This window comes from Octopus bimaculoides, chromosome 3, assembly GCF_046866305.1.
Source record: "Octopus bimaculoides isolate indiv1 chromosome 3, ASM4686630v1, whole genome shotgun sequence".
NCBI lineage: Eukaryota > Metazoa > Mollusca > Cephalopoda > Octopoda > Octopodidae > Octopus > Octopus bimaculoides.
This window is the reverse complement of record NC_142930.1, coordinates 84,418,949-84,436,031: the sequence shown is the minus strand read 5'-3', so window position 1 is coordinate 84,436,031 and position 17,083 is coordinate 84,418,949. Positions and strand designations below refer to the sequence as shown.

Genomic DNA, 17,083 nt, shown 5'->3' with positions numbered 1-17,083 from the left:
GCTTAAAAACAACACAAAGGTTAGCTGAAGTAGAGTATACATTGTACCATGATACAATGAGAAGTATACAACTACAATGGATTTGTAGCTGGGCAGTAGAATTACTTCACCCCAGCATAGCACCACAGGGTGCTGCATTCCTCTGCCCATTAAAAGCTAGTGGCAGAGGAATACACATGACTTCCACCCAGTGTAACAACACATGCTTTTCAAGAACATTTATTCAGTCGTTGTCAAAATGTTAACACCTGGTTCCCTTTCGTCACTGCTTCGCTTTATCTAATTCAGGTGTAGACACTAAACTATCAACAAGCTTGTGGCTTGTCTAGCTTGACACGCTATGGGATTTCTACCTCACTTCATTACCACTACAAAGTTATAGATTAAATTCATCTGGATAATATTTAAACCATGAAACTGTAAGGCTTACAATTGTTACCAGCATGTATCAGCTCCAACAATATTCTTATTTCTGAAACTTCCTCAAAAGGATTAATGAGTCTATTTCAACACTAGGACAAAGTTAGAGTTGAGTAATTTCTCAGATATTTACTTAAGTTTAAATGAAGATATCAATAAATGAGATACTGACTATAATCTTCGGCATTGCTGTCACACTGTGGACTGGTTGAAGGATAATCCTCAGGTACCACAATCAAGATAGGAGGCACACTAGGTAGGTTCTTATCATCTAGAATGTGGGAAGATTTATATAGTAAAAAAAATATATATATATATAATTAACATGTTACAGAATATATAGAAAATAATGCTTCAACATCATTAGAAAGTTAAAAAAACAAGTGATTTTGTTATATGTACCATTCAAATAATAATAATCCTTTCTACTGGAGGCAAAAGGCCTCAAATTTGTGGGGAGGGGGACTAGACAATTACATCAACCCCACTGTTTCACTAGCATTTAATTTATTGATCCAGAAAGGATGAAAGGCAAATTCAACCTTGGCAGAATTTGCACTCAGAATGTAGCAATGGGTGAAATACTGCTAAGCATTTCATCCACTGCACTAACAATTCTGCCAGCTCACTGCCTTAACAATAATAATAAAAGTCATATTACACACATCACATACATCAGAACAGGCACTCATATAGCAAGAAACTGAACTCTATAACAAAACAAAATGAGGAAGTACACAACGGGAGGGATCTATACTCTCTCAATCCCTACAAAAGAAAGAACACAAAGCTGCACACACCTCAAGAGCACAGAGGTGCACTAAGTGGTGCAGTAGAGTGTTGCATGAAACAACTGAAGAAAAAATAACAATAATCTTATATTGGCATAAGGCCAAATTGTTTTAAGAGATGGTGATAGCCAACTAAATTGAAAAAATTACAAGACTAGTTATTATATTGACTGAGTATGAGTGAAAGGTAAGTTGACTTAAGAAGTATTTAAAATTTAAGATAAGCAACTCTCACTGGCTGGGTAACCATGTACCTCCTCTACAGCAAGACACCCATTTCTGCCTCTCTGTCACACTCTAACCTTTCATCATCTGTAGATCACCTGGCCAAGGAAAAATAACAAAGTGTTAGCGCTAAGCAGTGTTTAGGAATGAGCAGAATTAGGTAAGTTGAAATATGCTTGTCACATTTTTCAAATATCCTGCAGTTACTGTGGAGAATATGCCTCTCTTATGGTAAAAAGGTGTGAAAACACCTGGTTCATTCAGCGTCGCTATCTATTAGGAATCTCAGACATCGATGTTTCTTGGTAGTGTATTTGCCTTTTAGAAGTTGAAATATGTGACAAACATATTTCAACTTAACTAATTTTGCTCATGCCTAAACACTGCTTAGCGCTAACACTTCGTTATTTTCCCTCAAATAGGTGATCTACAAGGGCAAATCAGTCATCACGTCGACTGAATTATACATAAAGCTATGGCTTTATAAGTTCATTCAGAGTTGCCTCTCTTAGATACATCTCATTGACAAGAGCCAAGAAGCTTGAAACATCAGTGTCAGAGATTCCTAATAGACGGCAACACTAAACAAACTGATTGTTTTCACACCATTTTACCATAAGAGAGATATATTCTCCACAGTGCCTTTTAGCAGTTGAAATATATGATAAACATATTTCAACTTAACTAATTCTGCTCATGCCTAAACACTGCTGAGTGCTAACACTTTGTTATAAATAAATAAGTTAACAATCGCACTCATAAGCACAACATTCAGCCAGAATAAGGAAACAATGATGTTGCTACACAAACTACTAGAAAACACCTTTCAAACTTCAACTCACAATAAATTATTATGACAACCTTTCCTATCACCAACACAGTAAAGCAAAGTAGTGTGAAAGATCATTTGAGCACAAAAAAATTATAATTCATTTACAGTTGGAATCTTCTCGAACTAACAATCAAATAAAAATGTCTTCAACCTACTGTAGAATACTCAACATTTTTTAAATGTCTCTTCCATTTTCCATAGAATTCAAACAGATATAAACATACATACACTTCTAAATACTTACAACCTTTATTGTCATACTAGGTCAAGTTTTTGTGTTTATTTACTAACCAATCAACCAACCAAACAAGTAATCACATAACGACAACAAAAATAATAATAAAGAGAAAAAAGAAATTCTTACCTAATTTACAGATAAGATGGACAGTCTTTGAGCTAACATGATGTGCAGGGTCTAGGCTAATACGGAACCGGTGTGGCAATCGAGCAATTTCACCTTGTAGTATATTAGACAATTTATCTTTCTCATTGGAAACTTTTGGTTTCTTAGTGGGGGGTGGACTAGGAACCCTAAAATAATAACAAAACAAATGACTTTCCATCACGATATGTTTAATTATTAGAGTATTAGGCAAAATGCCTGGTGGTACTGTGTTCCAGTTTCTTAAGTTTCAGTTGAAATTCCAATGTGATCAACTTTGCCTCTTAACCTTCTGGAGTTAATAAATTAAGGTACCAGCCAAATACTGTGACTGATATGAACACTTGTTCCTTTCTTCCAGTTTTGCAGTCTTGTGCATGTGTGAAAAATCAATATACTCAGCTTCTCCAACTCCTGCAGTGAAAGTAGTCAGAGTAAAATAACAAAACAGTTTTCTCCCTCTCTCACAGATGCACAAATTCCTACAATAACATAGAAGTTATGTCTGCTCAGTCAAAGCTGACTAGAGTCAGACTACAATGATCTAAATCTTTGGTTCCATTCTGATGCTTTAAAGGATTTCAGGACTTCACAGAATAGTGATATAGAAATAATCACTAGTTTCCTTTTGCTTAGGGAGTTATGTTACAAGTCAATTCTGACAGTGTAAACCTATAATACTGGATCAATATTGGGTTGTGATTTGTAGTTGTTGGATATCTGATGTACCACTATGTGTTCCCTACTGTGCAGTGATTGTTTGCATAAAGTGTGTAATGAGGTGCAATGTGGCAGATTAGGCATGTATGCTCTACAACAAGGTAACCAGAACTTGTATTTAGAAAAAAGATTAGCTATATAAGTTTGGAGGACACCCATGATCTTTGTAGGTGCCCAAAGTCAGCACTGATAGGGAAACTAGACAAGAAAAGAAAATTCTAGAGAAATGCCACTCTGGGGAAGAAGGAATGAGAAAAGTATTGAGTGTAAGTTCTGGAGAATGAGACACAATACTGATGATGATAATGAAGACAGATAAGTGCAGTGAAACTGGGTAGTGATGGCATGGATCCTGCATGTTCAAAAGAGCAGAAGGTTTTGTTTAAGGAACATGGGGTAAAAGAAAAACTCAAAAAACTATCTCTTACCGAATAGGCTGGCCACGGAGAGCTGCAACAGCAGGTCCAAAAGTACGATGAAGTGTGTGGTTTAGCATTGGAGACTTCATGTGTGCAGCAATAGAATCAAGTAAGGGTTGACACATATGTTGTTCTCCATTTTTGGAGCTAGACCCACTGCCATCACTGGAGGAAGGCTAAAAAGAAAAAAAATGATTAAAAAGTGTTAAAAATCAGCAGGGAGGGAAAAAAACTAACAATTCATTCAACTTTTCCACTTACAGGTAGAACAGTGAGTAAATTTTAGGAAGAACAGTCTCAATTGAGAGACATTTCTTTTTGAATAGCAAATTAGAGGAATCACAGATTGTGTAATGATAAAAAGAAAACATTTTAGCAAATCCAATCGTATGGAAGTATATTTAGACACCAAGATTGCAAATTTATTTCTTTAATGACAACACATTTCATAATTTCAAAGAGTTTGTCAACTAAAATTAAGATTTAAGTGAATATTTTTAAGACATAAACCCTATATAGACATGCCATTAGACTGATAAATAACCCTGGGTGACTTCCTTGACAAGTTTTTTGCACTTGAGAGTATACAAGAGTGGTTTCTCATTGCTTTTTTGGATGTCTTTTACAAAACACCCAGTTTGTTAGACATTATCAACCTAGAGAGCTTGTCGATTCTGAACAGATGAAATTCAAAGTTGACTTTGGTAAGATCTTAAGTCAGAGTGCAGACAGTCAGAAGAGACACTGCAAGGCACTGTAATGACAGCTGTTTATAAATCTTACATAGTAGGAGTAATAATAATCAATAATTTCAGATTATTACGAAGTGTTTTTTATAACCCAATTCTTGCTTCCTCTGTCTTTTACCATTACTACAGTAGTCTGTGTAATTTTATATTTGGAGGCAAAATAAAAAGATTACTTCACGAGAAAAGTGCTGATAACAACAAATGGATTATTTTAATCAATTTAAGAGAATGTATTGCAGATGATTTAATCTAGCTTCAACATGTTACAATGAAATTGAACTCTTAAGTGAAGTAAATCAAATCCAGAATACAGTCACCAAATGTTAATGATGTACAAAAACAAGGTTTATTTTATAAACAGAGGGTGAGTGAACTTTTCTTTGAAGATAAAAATAAATAGAATTACAAGCAATTTCATTTCAGAACTTGCACACTTACTGGCTTTGATAGTTCCATTTTCAATAAGACCTGTTCACATTTCAGCAAGGTGGTCATTGGAAGACTGCAATAACAAACAATAGTAATGTAAAACTATTTTCCACAAGAGTCTTCAGAGAAGAAAATTACAAAGAAGTAAAAATCATACCGTTTTGAAGGATCAGACAAAATTTCTAAAAGATTCTTCATTTTATGAGATTGATCTTTTTTATTATCTGACAAAAGAAAAGAAGAGAGAAAAAAATATTTGAAACCTGAAATTATATAAGGATAAAGAGAGAGAGAGAGAGAGAGAGAGATGCAAGGCTGAGAGTAAGAATACATTTATAACCAGAATTTTTCCCTATTTTTTCAACAAGCTGGTGACAAAGGTAGTATTACATGTCAATGACAAAATAATGCTGGAATATATATAATGTTAGTATGGCATTAGTAATTTACAGGTAATGATAAGAACATTTAAATATATTAGTTGCTTATTTTAAAATTAGAGTGTTTTCTTTTGAAGTGTTCAGTATTAATAGCCCCACAGATACACGAGTGCAACTTTCATTTCTTGGAATGGCCAATATAAAGTAATAACCTTGTCTGGAACACAGCATACTGGATAAAGAAAGATTCAAAATCACAACTCTGTCGTTAGTCCCTAAGCCTAATCTTCATCTTGAATTTACCATTGCAAGAAATGGAAGTAAAAATCTCGCTCAAATCATAACCCACTTTCTTTAAAAAGGAAGGACAAATTAGAAAATGTAGCGTGTCCTAGATACACAGAAAGATGAGATGACTGTGGCTGGAGCACTTTGGATTATAGGTCTGCTTAACCAGGGTTTAACTGGCATTAACCCATTAGCAATTAAACTGGACATATCCAGCCAAAATAGTCTACCTGTTTTATGTTCAAACTAGCCACGTTTGGTCCCTCACACCAATCTCTAAAAATAACAACCACTTCATCAAAATCTCAAGGCTACAAGATAATACATGATTAATTTGAAACAATGTGAATAAATAAGCATTACATTTGACAGACTAATGTGACTGCTAAAGGGTTAAACAATAATACTAAAGAAACTAAATTGTCAAATCAATTTTCTTCATCCTTTTACTTTGTATGTGTGCGTGTGTCTGTGTGTGTATGTGTATATACATACATACACACACACATGAGCAAACAAACAAAAGAAGGGCACTCAACATATTTATTGGGAATTATATGTATGGGTCAAACAGGTTGATACAAATTCTTTGGTACTTTAAGTCTCAAGGATAATGCTAGCCTTCAGCCATTGGAATTAGAATTCTAATTCCAATGGCTGAAGACTAGCATCACACTTGAAACTTAAAGTACCACAGAATTTGAATCAAACTGTTTGACCCATATATATATATATATATATATATATCGAAATCAAATTCACTGACGTGGCCGATGACAGCACTACCTGAATGGCATCCGTGCCAGTGGAAGGTTAAGAGCATCATCCGAGCGTGATTATTGCCAGGGCTGCTGACTGGCTCCTGTGCAGGTGGCACATAAAAAACACCATTCGAGCATGGCCGTTGCCAGTACCATCTGACTGGCCCTCGTGTGGTGGCATGTAAAAGCACCAACTACACTCTCAGAGTGGTTGGTGTTAGGAAGGGCATCCAGCTGTAGAAACTCTGCCAAATCAGATTGGAGCCTGGTGTAGCCATCTGGCTCGCTAGTCCTCAGTCAAACCGTCCAGCCCATATATATATTTCTTTAAAAGGCCAAGAATAAACTTATTGAAAGAACTGACCAGCTGTAAACACAATTTTCTTCTTTTCTCTTTCCCATTGACACTCCTTTCAGATACACATGCACACACACACACACCAACACAAACACACACACACACACACTCTCTCTCTCTCTCTCACTTTTCCCTCCATTCCTCACCCTCTCTTACTATCCTATATTTATCTCTCTCTCCACCCCTACACACTCAATAAAACTATATAAAGAGACGGTATTGCAAGGTGAAATAAAAAATTTGAAAATCCTACAAGATTAGGCGAAAAGCACTTTATATGATTTATAAAACATGTGACATATTAATAAAAATCTGTAAATATACAACCAGCCAGATTTCTGAGTACCTTAATTTTTTTCTATAATATAATTCCTGTACATCACCTCCAAACCTTCCTGTATATATATATATATATATATATATATATATATATATATATATATATATATATATACACACATATATATAATATATATATGCACACACACACTAACTACTTCAGTCCTCTCTCACTAGTCTCCTCTGCAGATTGGAGACTATCTTTAATACTGACATTACAAGGTAAAAAGAAGAGCAGAATACAAATGACTGTCACATGGCCAGAGACCAGAGCCACAGTTTCAACTGAGTACACATTGTGAAGAGTGTGATGAATTGTAAGTGATGTCAACTGTCTCAAACAGAAAGAAAGATGCAAGGAACACGTTAAGCAACATGACCCAATATAGTATTGAAACAGTATCACAAGCATTGCTTTCATACCTACAGTGTAAAAAATAGATTTATAAAATATATTATTCAGAGTAGGTTATATTGAAAATATTTATATGAAAGTAGTTAAATATAGGAAAATAGATAAAGATTAGAGGAAAGTGGATTAAGATCTAGAGGAAAACAGATTAAGATTTAGAGGAAAATGGGTAAAGATTGTTTGGAAAACAAAAAAAAAAAAACTTGTGAAACAAAATTTACCTTCTTCAGTTTCTGTTTTACGAATCATTCTCCGCAATGGATCAATAAATTTGGATAACTGCTTTAATTTCTCCAAATAAGCCTGGTCTTCAGACGGACTAGCAGTAGTTCCAACAGAACCAGGATTACCTATAATCAATCACAGAGAGTTTTGGATGTCACAGATTGTAATTAAAAGTAAAGTATTCAAAAACAACAATAAATATATAAATTAAAAGAAATCCTCACCAGGTGTATTCAAAGCACTTCCCGGTGACGGGGCACCCATGGCAGCATTACGAGATACTGGAGAAGGGACAATATGAGTATTTGGGGAGGGTGCAGCCAAGTTAGCAGGTGAATGGACCATATGAGAACTAGAAATGTACAAAAACAAAAATAGTGATTAAGAGAGTTGGAAACAAAAAAATAATTTCACTTCAGACTACAGAGGAATTTTATTTACTAATAAGCAGTGCTTTATCACCAAAATCCAAATCTTTAGATTCACTTGTTTTTATCCTTTTTTTAGCTATAGATATTTTAATTCCACCCAGAACTTGCTGTAAGTAAAGTTAAACCATTTATTATCCCCTTTGTCTTTTAAATCCCTGCAGATCTCGTGTCTTTCTGTCCTATGCATTACTTTTTAATAGCTTCCAGTTCATTACATCTTGCCTGTTATGAAAGCCACTAAGATGATTCATGGTTCTGCTGATTCTCTGGAAATAAAAGTCCTCTGTGCACCATTCGAGAACAAGGAATGGTACTCTTATGTAAAGAACATAATCCTTATACTTTCATGCACTGATGTCAGAAAGCATCCAACCTTCCTTCCTTCCTTCAGACAGGTGGTGTTTTTTTCCCTTTCGTTGATGTTTACATAGTAAAAAAAATATTTTTTATATGGCAGGGCTTCTAAACCTATATCCAGTACCACCTTGAAAGACCAAGCTTGTTCTAAGCAGTCTTTTACTGTATCATGTCTACAGATAAGCACAAAGTATCATTTTTTGTATTTCCTCGAGTTACCTTCTGTAACTGCAGAAAAAAATGTTAAAATAACATTGTCCAGGATTAATATTTCTTACTTTTTGCATTAAATGTTTTGAATTTTAAGACATGGAAATGATAAAATTAAAGTGAAAGAAAAGGAGTAACTAGTAACAACCTACATAATTTTCATTTTTAACACTTCCTCTTCAATGTTTGCATAGTTTAACTAATTATAATTTGTATATACTTGTCCAACCCATGCCAGCATGGAAAACAGATATATGATGATGATGACTGACACTACACTAAGTACACAAGCCTTACTAAAAGCGCTTTTTTTTTTTTTTTTTTTCACAGTTGTGAGTATGCCTGGCACTTGGCACCATCTTTATCCTGCTGTCTCCCATTCTCTCGCGCCTTCTCCTGCCCTTCCCTCAGATTGGGTAACCTTGTACCTCCTCTACAGCAAGACACCTGTTTCTGTCTCTCTGTCTCACTATAATCTTTCATCATCTGACACAAGATCCCCTCCTCCAGTGTCCCTTCTCCTCTCAAAAGATTTTTGTCTTGCAGGTTACTTAGTCACCCTGTCAGTGCAGGTGCCACTTAAAAAGCATCTAGTCCACACCGTTAAGTTGTTGCACTTGGAAGGGCATCCAGCTGTAAAAACCTTGCCTGTGCTTGTGCAACGTAAAAAGCACTAAGTCCACTCTGTTGGGTGGTTGGTGTTAGGAAGAGTATCCAGCTGTAAAAATCCTGCCAAAACAGTCACAGAAGTCTAGTGCAGGCTTCTGCCTGGCTGGCTCCTGTCAAAACATCCTACCCATGCCAGTATGGAAGGCAGACATTAAATGATGATGATTCCAGTAATTATGTTAAAAAATAGAATTGGTATTTTCAGCAAGTCATGTTACCTCAACAAAAAATAGTTTCAAATATGACATTCCTCAACAAAAAATAGATTTGTATATAAAACTGCTTTCTGCAGTTAAGGATAATGAAATTTTGAGTTGATATATCTGCTTTCCACAGTGAAAGGGTTAAGTTTATTGTTTTAATGTTGCACTTAATTTGTTGATTAAGTAAACTCAAGCAGACTAACAGAACAGGTAAGGCAATTTCAGATTTTGCAGGCTAATGTAATACATAGGGGTAAAATAAAATAAAAAAGGGGTCATCTAATAGACAGAAACACCAACCTAGTCACATTAATTATCAAAGTATAAAATATTCATTGAAAAGAAATGATCTTTGAACAACAAAACTGTTACCAATGATGGCACTTAACATTTTATGCAACAGTTAGCCAAATCTCCCAAACAAAACTGATCACACTCTAAAATATTCATTATGATCAGACTTAGTTTTAGTGGCATTATAGTACTTAGTCAAGATTTTTCAAGGGACTTAAACAAGTAAAATTTACAATAGTTGTTAATACTGTATTCATGATTTGGGAGATTTACATCCATTTTCTATAACAGTAATGACAGAAGTCTTTTGTAAATTTAAAAAATTGTAAACTAATAGAGCAATTTTCTTTTTAAAGGTACAATAGTCTTACTTGTAATCAACTAGATACCACTTAATTGAAGTAGATATGAAGTAAGCATAGTAGCATGCTTCTTTTCAGGAAGGAAAACAAAACTAATTTACATCAAGATATTAAAAGAAAAATGCTTTGAAGTCAAACCCTTGAGTAGCAGGTGAATGGGCAGTATTTAACTGTGAGACATTACTAGCTGGCTGTACTTGACTTGGACTCTGCAAAAGACGATGTACAAAATATATTTCTGTTAGTTCTGAGTAGTTTAAAACAAACGAGCTGATTTCCTTAGTCTATATTGTTCATAACAAACATCATGAACCATGAGAAAGAATAAATGTGATTGGTGTGGGTAATGTGGAACTTGAAATGCTGAACATTAGTATACTAAAGGAACAGACATAGGAGGCAGTTTTAAATAGCAGAAAATTTTGAAATGACAGACTGATTGTAATGTTAGTGCAAGTTTAAGAAGAGACAGTGTGAATAGTAAGGAAGAGATGGTGTTTATTCCCAGTCCAGCTTGGACTGAACAAACTTATAACAAAAGTCAGTCCATCTGTGAGTATCAGGAACTATACTGTCCAGTATATTCTTTATTTAAGAAAGTACAATGTTATTTGAGGGAGATTTTACTGCTGTTTCTGGATAGTAAGTGACTAAATAGAAATGTACTTATTAGTGCAAAGTAGAGAGGTAGGTACAACAGGTGGGTTTGAAAGGAAGTGAAACACCTTCAACAAAAGTAGCAAAGATATATCAGTAAGTACATGTAATGTGAATGGTCGGCACATACTAATATTATCTTAACAAAATGAAATAAAGATACAATCATTGCAGAAGAAGTATTCTGCTAACTTACTTGGCCATATTGCTGTGGACTCATGTACGGACTTTGAACCATTGATCTTGGTACAGAAGGAGGGTTGCCCCCTTGGAATGGTAGTTGCTAAAGAAAGAAGAAAAATAAAAATAATAATTATATATATTTTTTAAACTACATATTGACTCTTAAAGATTTGTTGAAAAACATTTTGTAAAATCAATTTTGCTGTGATAAGTCGGTGGAGAGACAACCAAGTACATTTGAAATATTTTATGGGAAGATATAGTTTAAAAGAAAGACAACTGGTTATTTATTTAGTGCAGGGTTTTAAAAAATGTGACAGGATAAGTGGAAGAAATAGATATAATGTATATGTTGAAGAAGGAGTGACAGTTGTCATACTAGCATGTCATTAGCTAAGACCATTTCAGTTGTGTTAAGCAAGGTTTGGTGTACCTTGCAAACTGAAACTGTTCAAAGATACTCTAAAGTTGAAACAGAAAGATTCATTCCTTCTTCAAAGCAGTATTAACTATCCGCACCATTATTATCTTTTATGTCCACTTTGTCACACTTACATAGTACGGATGGGATTTGCTCTTCACTTGGAGAAAGAATCTCCTTGTTACTAGCAGAAGAAATAGCTTCTTTAACATTTTTCACCTCATTCTTACTATAGCTACCATGCTTTTGAAACACCTATCTCCATTGCTAATTAAGTTGTATAGGTAAAGGAAGCTATCAACGGCTTTTAGGGAGCTTTCCAAGAATTTGAAAGAATTTATTTTATGAATACCCTTACTACTAACTACTAATATTTCTTCTCTGTCTACCTGCCTATGATCTCACTGCATTTCATATGCAATCACACTTTACTTTTGGTACATAGTACAGAGTTCCTAACAACTGTTTTCTACAATTTAAATCTTACTTTTCAAAGTTTATCTTGAGGTTCTAGGTTTACTTTTGTCTTTGGTAAGTTTTGCTTCAACATTTTAAATTACTTCTCAAATTCTTTGATAATTCATCTATAAGAACTAGCTCATTAACATACAAGAGTTTTCACAATCAACTAGTTTTAAATTCTTCTGTTATGGCCTGAAGTACTTATAATACATAGGAGGGGGTTCAGATCTGTGCCCTAATGACACCTGTTTGAATACTGAATGATCATTGATAACTCATCTAGTTAAAGGCACCTCTATACACGGCTTGTATAGCTCTATTGAGTAATTCACCTACAACTAGTTTTCTTCATGACCTCTTTATCAAAGGCCTACTCCAGGACAACGAATCTTAGGAAAACTATTATAGAAAGATGTCAGATATTTGTAAAACAATACAGTGATGCTTCAATATATGAGTTAATTTGTTCCCAGAGACTGTTTGTAAAGCAAAGCAATAATTTCCCATAGTAGCAATGTTATAAATCATAATACGTTCCCAGAATATTTTACCTATAAAATTTATAATACTCATAGATAAATGACAATGAAATAACAGTAGAAAGTAAAGAATATTTTATGTAAAGAAAAAAAATGTCAAGATCATTTATAATAAAAAAATATTATAATTGTTTTCTGAATCCCTTTCACTCATACTAGACTTGCACATGCTATCATTAATAGATACAATTGCTGATTCACAAGCACTCACAGACAGACTTGTAGATTTCCTTTTGAAAAACAAGTCAAGAGTTGTATGTTTAGAAGAAGGTTTTTTTTTTTGCTTTCTATAAATTTCTCAGTGACACACAGAAGCACTTGTTATGGTAGTATAAACTTTTGCACTTCAGTTAAAATTTCGATCTTGTGCTTGAAAAATAAAACTCATAAACCCGGGGTCTCGTAAAGCGGGTCCTTGTAAAGTGAGGTATTACTGTACTTGTAGTTATAAGGAAAATATTTTTTTAGTGAAAACTGTGACTTTGACAGTGAAGTAATATACAGCTGATAAATATGGAATAAGCTGTGAAAGCTATTACAAATATGTTTATCATATCAACAAGATAATATAATTAAAATAATTGTGAGTTACAAAATGTGTATTAGAGTAAATAACACTGAATTACATTAGGGCCTGACACTGCCATCTGTTGACCAACCATTTGTTGCTGGGGTGCTGACTGTTGTTGTTGGGGTTGTTGCTGTGTTGAAGTTTGTGGTGGTGGAACCGGTTGTTGAGAAGTTGTTGGTGGTTGAGCTTGTTGTTGTGCTTGAGGTGGTGCTTGGGAAACCATGAAAGCATCATGCCTCTGTGAAAGATAAACTGATTGATGAGAACAGTAATATCAACAACTGAGAAGGACAATAAAATACATTCTTCAAGCCAGCTGATGTTGATTAAACCAACAATTGAAACTATCCTATCCATCTTAAAGCAATGAAAATCTTAAGAAATATATTTTAATTAACATCTAATTATATACTTTTTCTTTATTAACTCATGAAATATTTAACAAATTTAGTCTAATTTGTTATGTGTTACATTATGGGAAATAACATAACATTACTAAAATTTGGATAAATTTCAAAGGAGTGAGGAAAACTAATCAATAGTATAGAAAAATATACTTATATTTTGTAACTATCAAACTATCAATAAAATATCTATCCGGAGATTTAATTTATATTTGTAATCATTAAGAATTAACAACTTATAAAAACTAAACAAGCAGACGAACTGAAGAAATGTCAAGCTATTGAAAGTTAAATAACTGAACGATAATTATTAGCCACCACATCAATTATTTAAAGCGCAATCCATGGTGTAATAGATTGCTTTCTAAACAAGTGTACCATCATTACAACTAGTATCATACAAAACTCAAAACAGTATACAAAAAGAAAGTCATCATCATCATCATTTAATGTTCTTCATAAGAATTAATGACAATAAAATCTGTTTATCATTATGACATACATGATATATATTAGAGTGGATATTTAATACAAAGATAAGAAGACTTAAAAATAGAAATAGAAGCAAGCACAAAGTAAAGCAAAGCAATACAGCATTTAGATTTAAGATTAGTTATTTCAGTAGTCATCATCTATAACATGGAAGATCAATAAGTACACAGCTGTTAACTTTCTTACAAAGCAACACAGTCCAAAGACAAAAGTTAGAATACACACCTGCAAAGGAACAGGCTTTGGTTGGTTTACAGGTGTGCGAGCTGGCATATGTCGCTGTTGGTATTGTATGTGAGCAGCTGTAGCTTGCTGGTGGTTCATCATACCTACGCACAAGAAAATAAAGTAGTTTTGTCAAATTTTCAACAGTCACAGTTTAAAGTTTAAATTTACTTTGCAGAAAAACAACCAGCTTTTGAAATTTTAGAAAAAAAAATTATCTCTCTCTCTCTCTCTCATGATGCACACACATATTCATAAGACACACTGAACAATGTAGTTGTACAAAAATATGAGAAGATTACAGCTAAAATTCCTTTAGTCATAAGTTTTCTGGATCAGGGTTATTGATAACAAGAAAGTCACCTTAAAAACAAATAAATCAACAACTACACAAATATACTCATATATAATAGGAATCAGAGAGAGAGAGAAGTGTTTTTTTTTTATATGTATGCTGCAATGCATTTTCCTTTTTAATTTTTTTTAGAAATTATTTCTTATTTTGACAAAAAGGAACACTGTTTTAAGAAAAGGAAAAGAAGAGATCTGTAAAATTCAGATGCTTATAAGGATTTCTAGCATGGGCACAAAGCCACACATTTGGAGGAAGGGAGAGTAGTTGACTAAATTTAGCCATTTACTTGACTGACACTTCCTGAGCCTAAAAGGAGGGAAGGTAAAAATCAACCATGGCAGGATCTGAACTCAAAACAAAGATATGTAGTAAAATACCACAAGGCTTTTTGGCCAATACTTATTGAGTATACCAAATGACTGCCAATGTGATAATAATCACATAAGTACAAGGTCAGGAATTTGGGAGAGGAGGCTGGAGGCTAGTTAAAACCACTCACTCCAGTACTTGGCTGGTATTTTATTTCAGTGACCCCCAAAGAGATGAAAAGCAAAGTTGATCTTCATGGGATTTTAACTCAGAATCTAAACAGCCAAAACAAATACCACAAATACATATTGTCTGACACATTAGCAACTCTGCCAATACTCCACCATTGTTATAAGAAAAATGGTTTCAAATTTTGGCACAAGGCCAGCATTTTTTGGGGTGGTGGGGATGGTAGTCGATTACAACGACCCCCAGTGTCCAACTGGTATCTATTTTACCTGGTGTGCTAACAATTCTACCACCTCACCACCTTACAAAATAATCCTTTCTACTATAGGAATAAGGCCTGAAATTTTGGGGGAGAGTACCAGTCAATTAGATCGACCCCAAAAGGATGAAAGGCAAAGTCAACCATGGCAGTATTTGAACACAGAACATAAGGACAGATGAAATGCCACCAAGAACATCACCCAGCATGATAATGATTCAGCCAGCTTGCAGCCTCAATTATAATAATAATTATTATTATCACATTTATTTCATTGATCTGTGAAAGAAAGAAAAGCGAAGTTGACCTTGGTGGAATTTGAATTCAGAATGTAAAGCTGGAGGTACAAGGCCTATGATTTGGGGTGAGGAGGGGAAAATTAGTCAACACCGGTACTTGACTGGTATTATATTTTTATTAATCCTAAAAAAGGATAAAAGGCAAAGTTGACCTCAGTAGGATTTGAACTTTCACTGCTTTAATGAAGAAGTATTAACTATGTAATCAATGAGTGAAAAATACCAGTCACATTATAGCAGGCTGCAAAATGTTAGGTTAGAAAGAATAAAAGGAAAGTTATGGTAAAGTAAGTCTCAATTTACATAAGTCACTTTGTAAAAAGTGCAATATTTCAGTCAAGTGGTACAACCACGTTCTAGAAATGGCTCTAAATGAACCTGGTAAACCAAAAATTCACTAGAATTTTGATATTCAGACACACAGAACAACTGGACATCATAGACCAGATATCAATTATACTGGACATTAAAAAAAGAAAGAAAATGTCTTGTAATAAATGTTGCAGTTGCTTCAGACAAAAACATAACAGACAAGTGAGCAGAAAAGATATTGAAGTATGCTAATTTGAAAGTAGAGGTGTGGAGAACATAGATATGCCCAACAGCAGAATGTGAATGTTGTACCAGTTGGTATCACTAGTTCAGTTCCCTCTCAAAACTATATCTTCTGGAACAACTGGATTTTTAAGTCAGACATGCAAATGCTCCAAAAAAATCTTCCCTTGTGAAAATGAACAAATCAATGAACACACACATATAAATAAGCGGTTCTCAACTTTTCATAGCTCAGTGGTCCCTTTGGCCAAATAGCCCTTTTACAAACGTCCCCTTCACATTTTGCACACAAAAAGTAGCAGATTAAGAAGCTGATTTTATGCAGTGGTTCATTATCCATATTTTCTTAAGCTTTCCCTTCTCTTTAGATATGTGTGAATAGACTAATGCTCTTAATGTGAAATTATACTTAGCTTTATGTAATTAGTCATTATTAACGTTGTTTTAATGTCCACTTTTCTATGCTTGCATGACTCAGATAGAGTTCTGTGAGGCAGATCTTTTATAATTGGATGTTCTTGTTACCAACCTGTTATGTTTCCAAGCAAGGTTAATATTTTCCCATGACCAGACATATTTGCATGGAAGATTGGAAATGAAAAGCATCACTTGTATGACAGTAATGTTAATGTTTACAACTGTTATATATACACACACACATTATATATATATATATATATATATATACACACACACACACACACATACAGGGGTTGGACAAAATAATGGAAACACCTTAAAATTCCAAACAAATTTATTTTAATATGGAGTAGAACTGCCTTTGGCAGTAATTACAGCTTGAATTCTAAGAGGAATGGACTTGTACAAAGTTCATATTGTTTCCAAAGGAATTTTTGTCCATTCTTCAGCTAAAACAGTCTCCAGTTCTTGTAGTGATGATGGTAGA

General features: G+C 34.1%; 1 protein-coding gene across 4 annotated transcripts in view; it reads right to left on the bottom strand.

The window, feature by feature from the left end:
* LOC106872996 (mediator of RNA polymerase II transcription subunit 15) overlaps positions 1 to 17,083 on the bottom strand; it is an 87,724-nt gene that overhangs the window by 1,941 nt on the left and 68,700 nt on the right. For all 4 annotated transcript variants that reach the window (XM_014920190.3, XM_014920191.3, XM_014920192.3 and 1 more), the window contains 11 exons: positions 14,211 to 14,314; positions 13,145 to 13,327; positions 11,110 to 11,196; positions 10,395 to 10,465; positions 7,955 to 8,082; positions 7,727 to 7,855; positions 5,125 to 5,191; positions 4,977 to 5,040; positions 3,799 to 3,965; positions 2,633 to 2,799; positions 593 to 691 (listed from right to left, as the gene is read on the bottom strand). In XM_014920190.3, the coding sequence (XP_014775676.1) occupies positions 593 to 691; positions 2,633 to 2,799; positions 3,799 to 3,965; positions 4,977 to 5,040; positions 5,125 to 5,191; positions 7,727 to 7,855; positions 7,955 to 8,082; positions 10,395 to 10,465; positions 11,110 to 11,196; positions 13,145 to 13,327; positions 14,211 to 14,314 (1,266 nt within the window). The remainder of the gene's footprint in view (positions 1 to 592; positions 692 to 2,632; positions 2,800 to 3,798; positions 3,966 to 4,976; positions 5,041 to 5,124; positions 5,192 to 7,726; positions 7,856 to 7,954; positions 8,083 to 10,394; positions 10,466 to 11,109; positions 11,197 to 13,144; positions 13,328 to 14,210; positions 14,315 to 17,083) is intronic.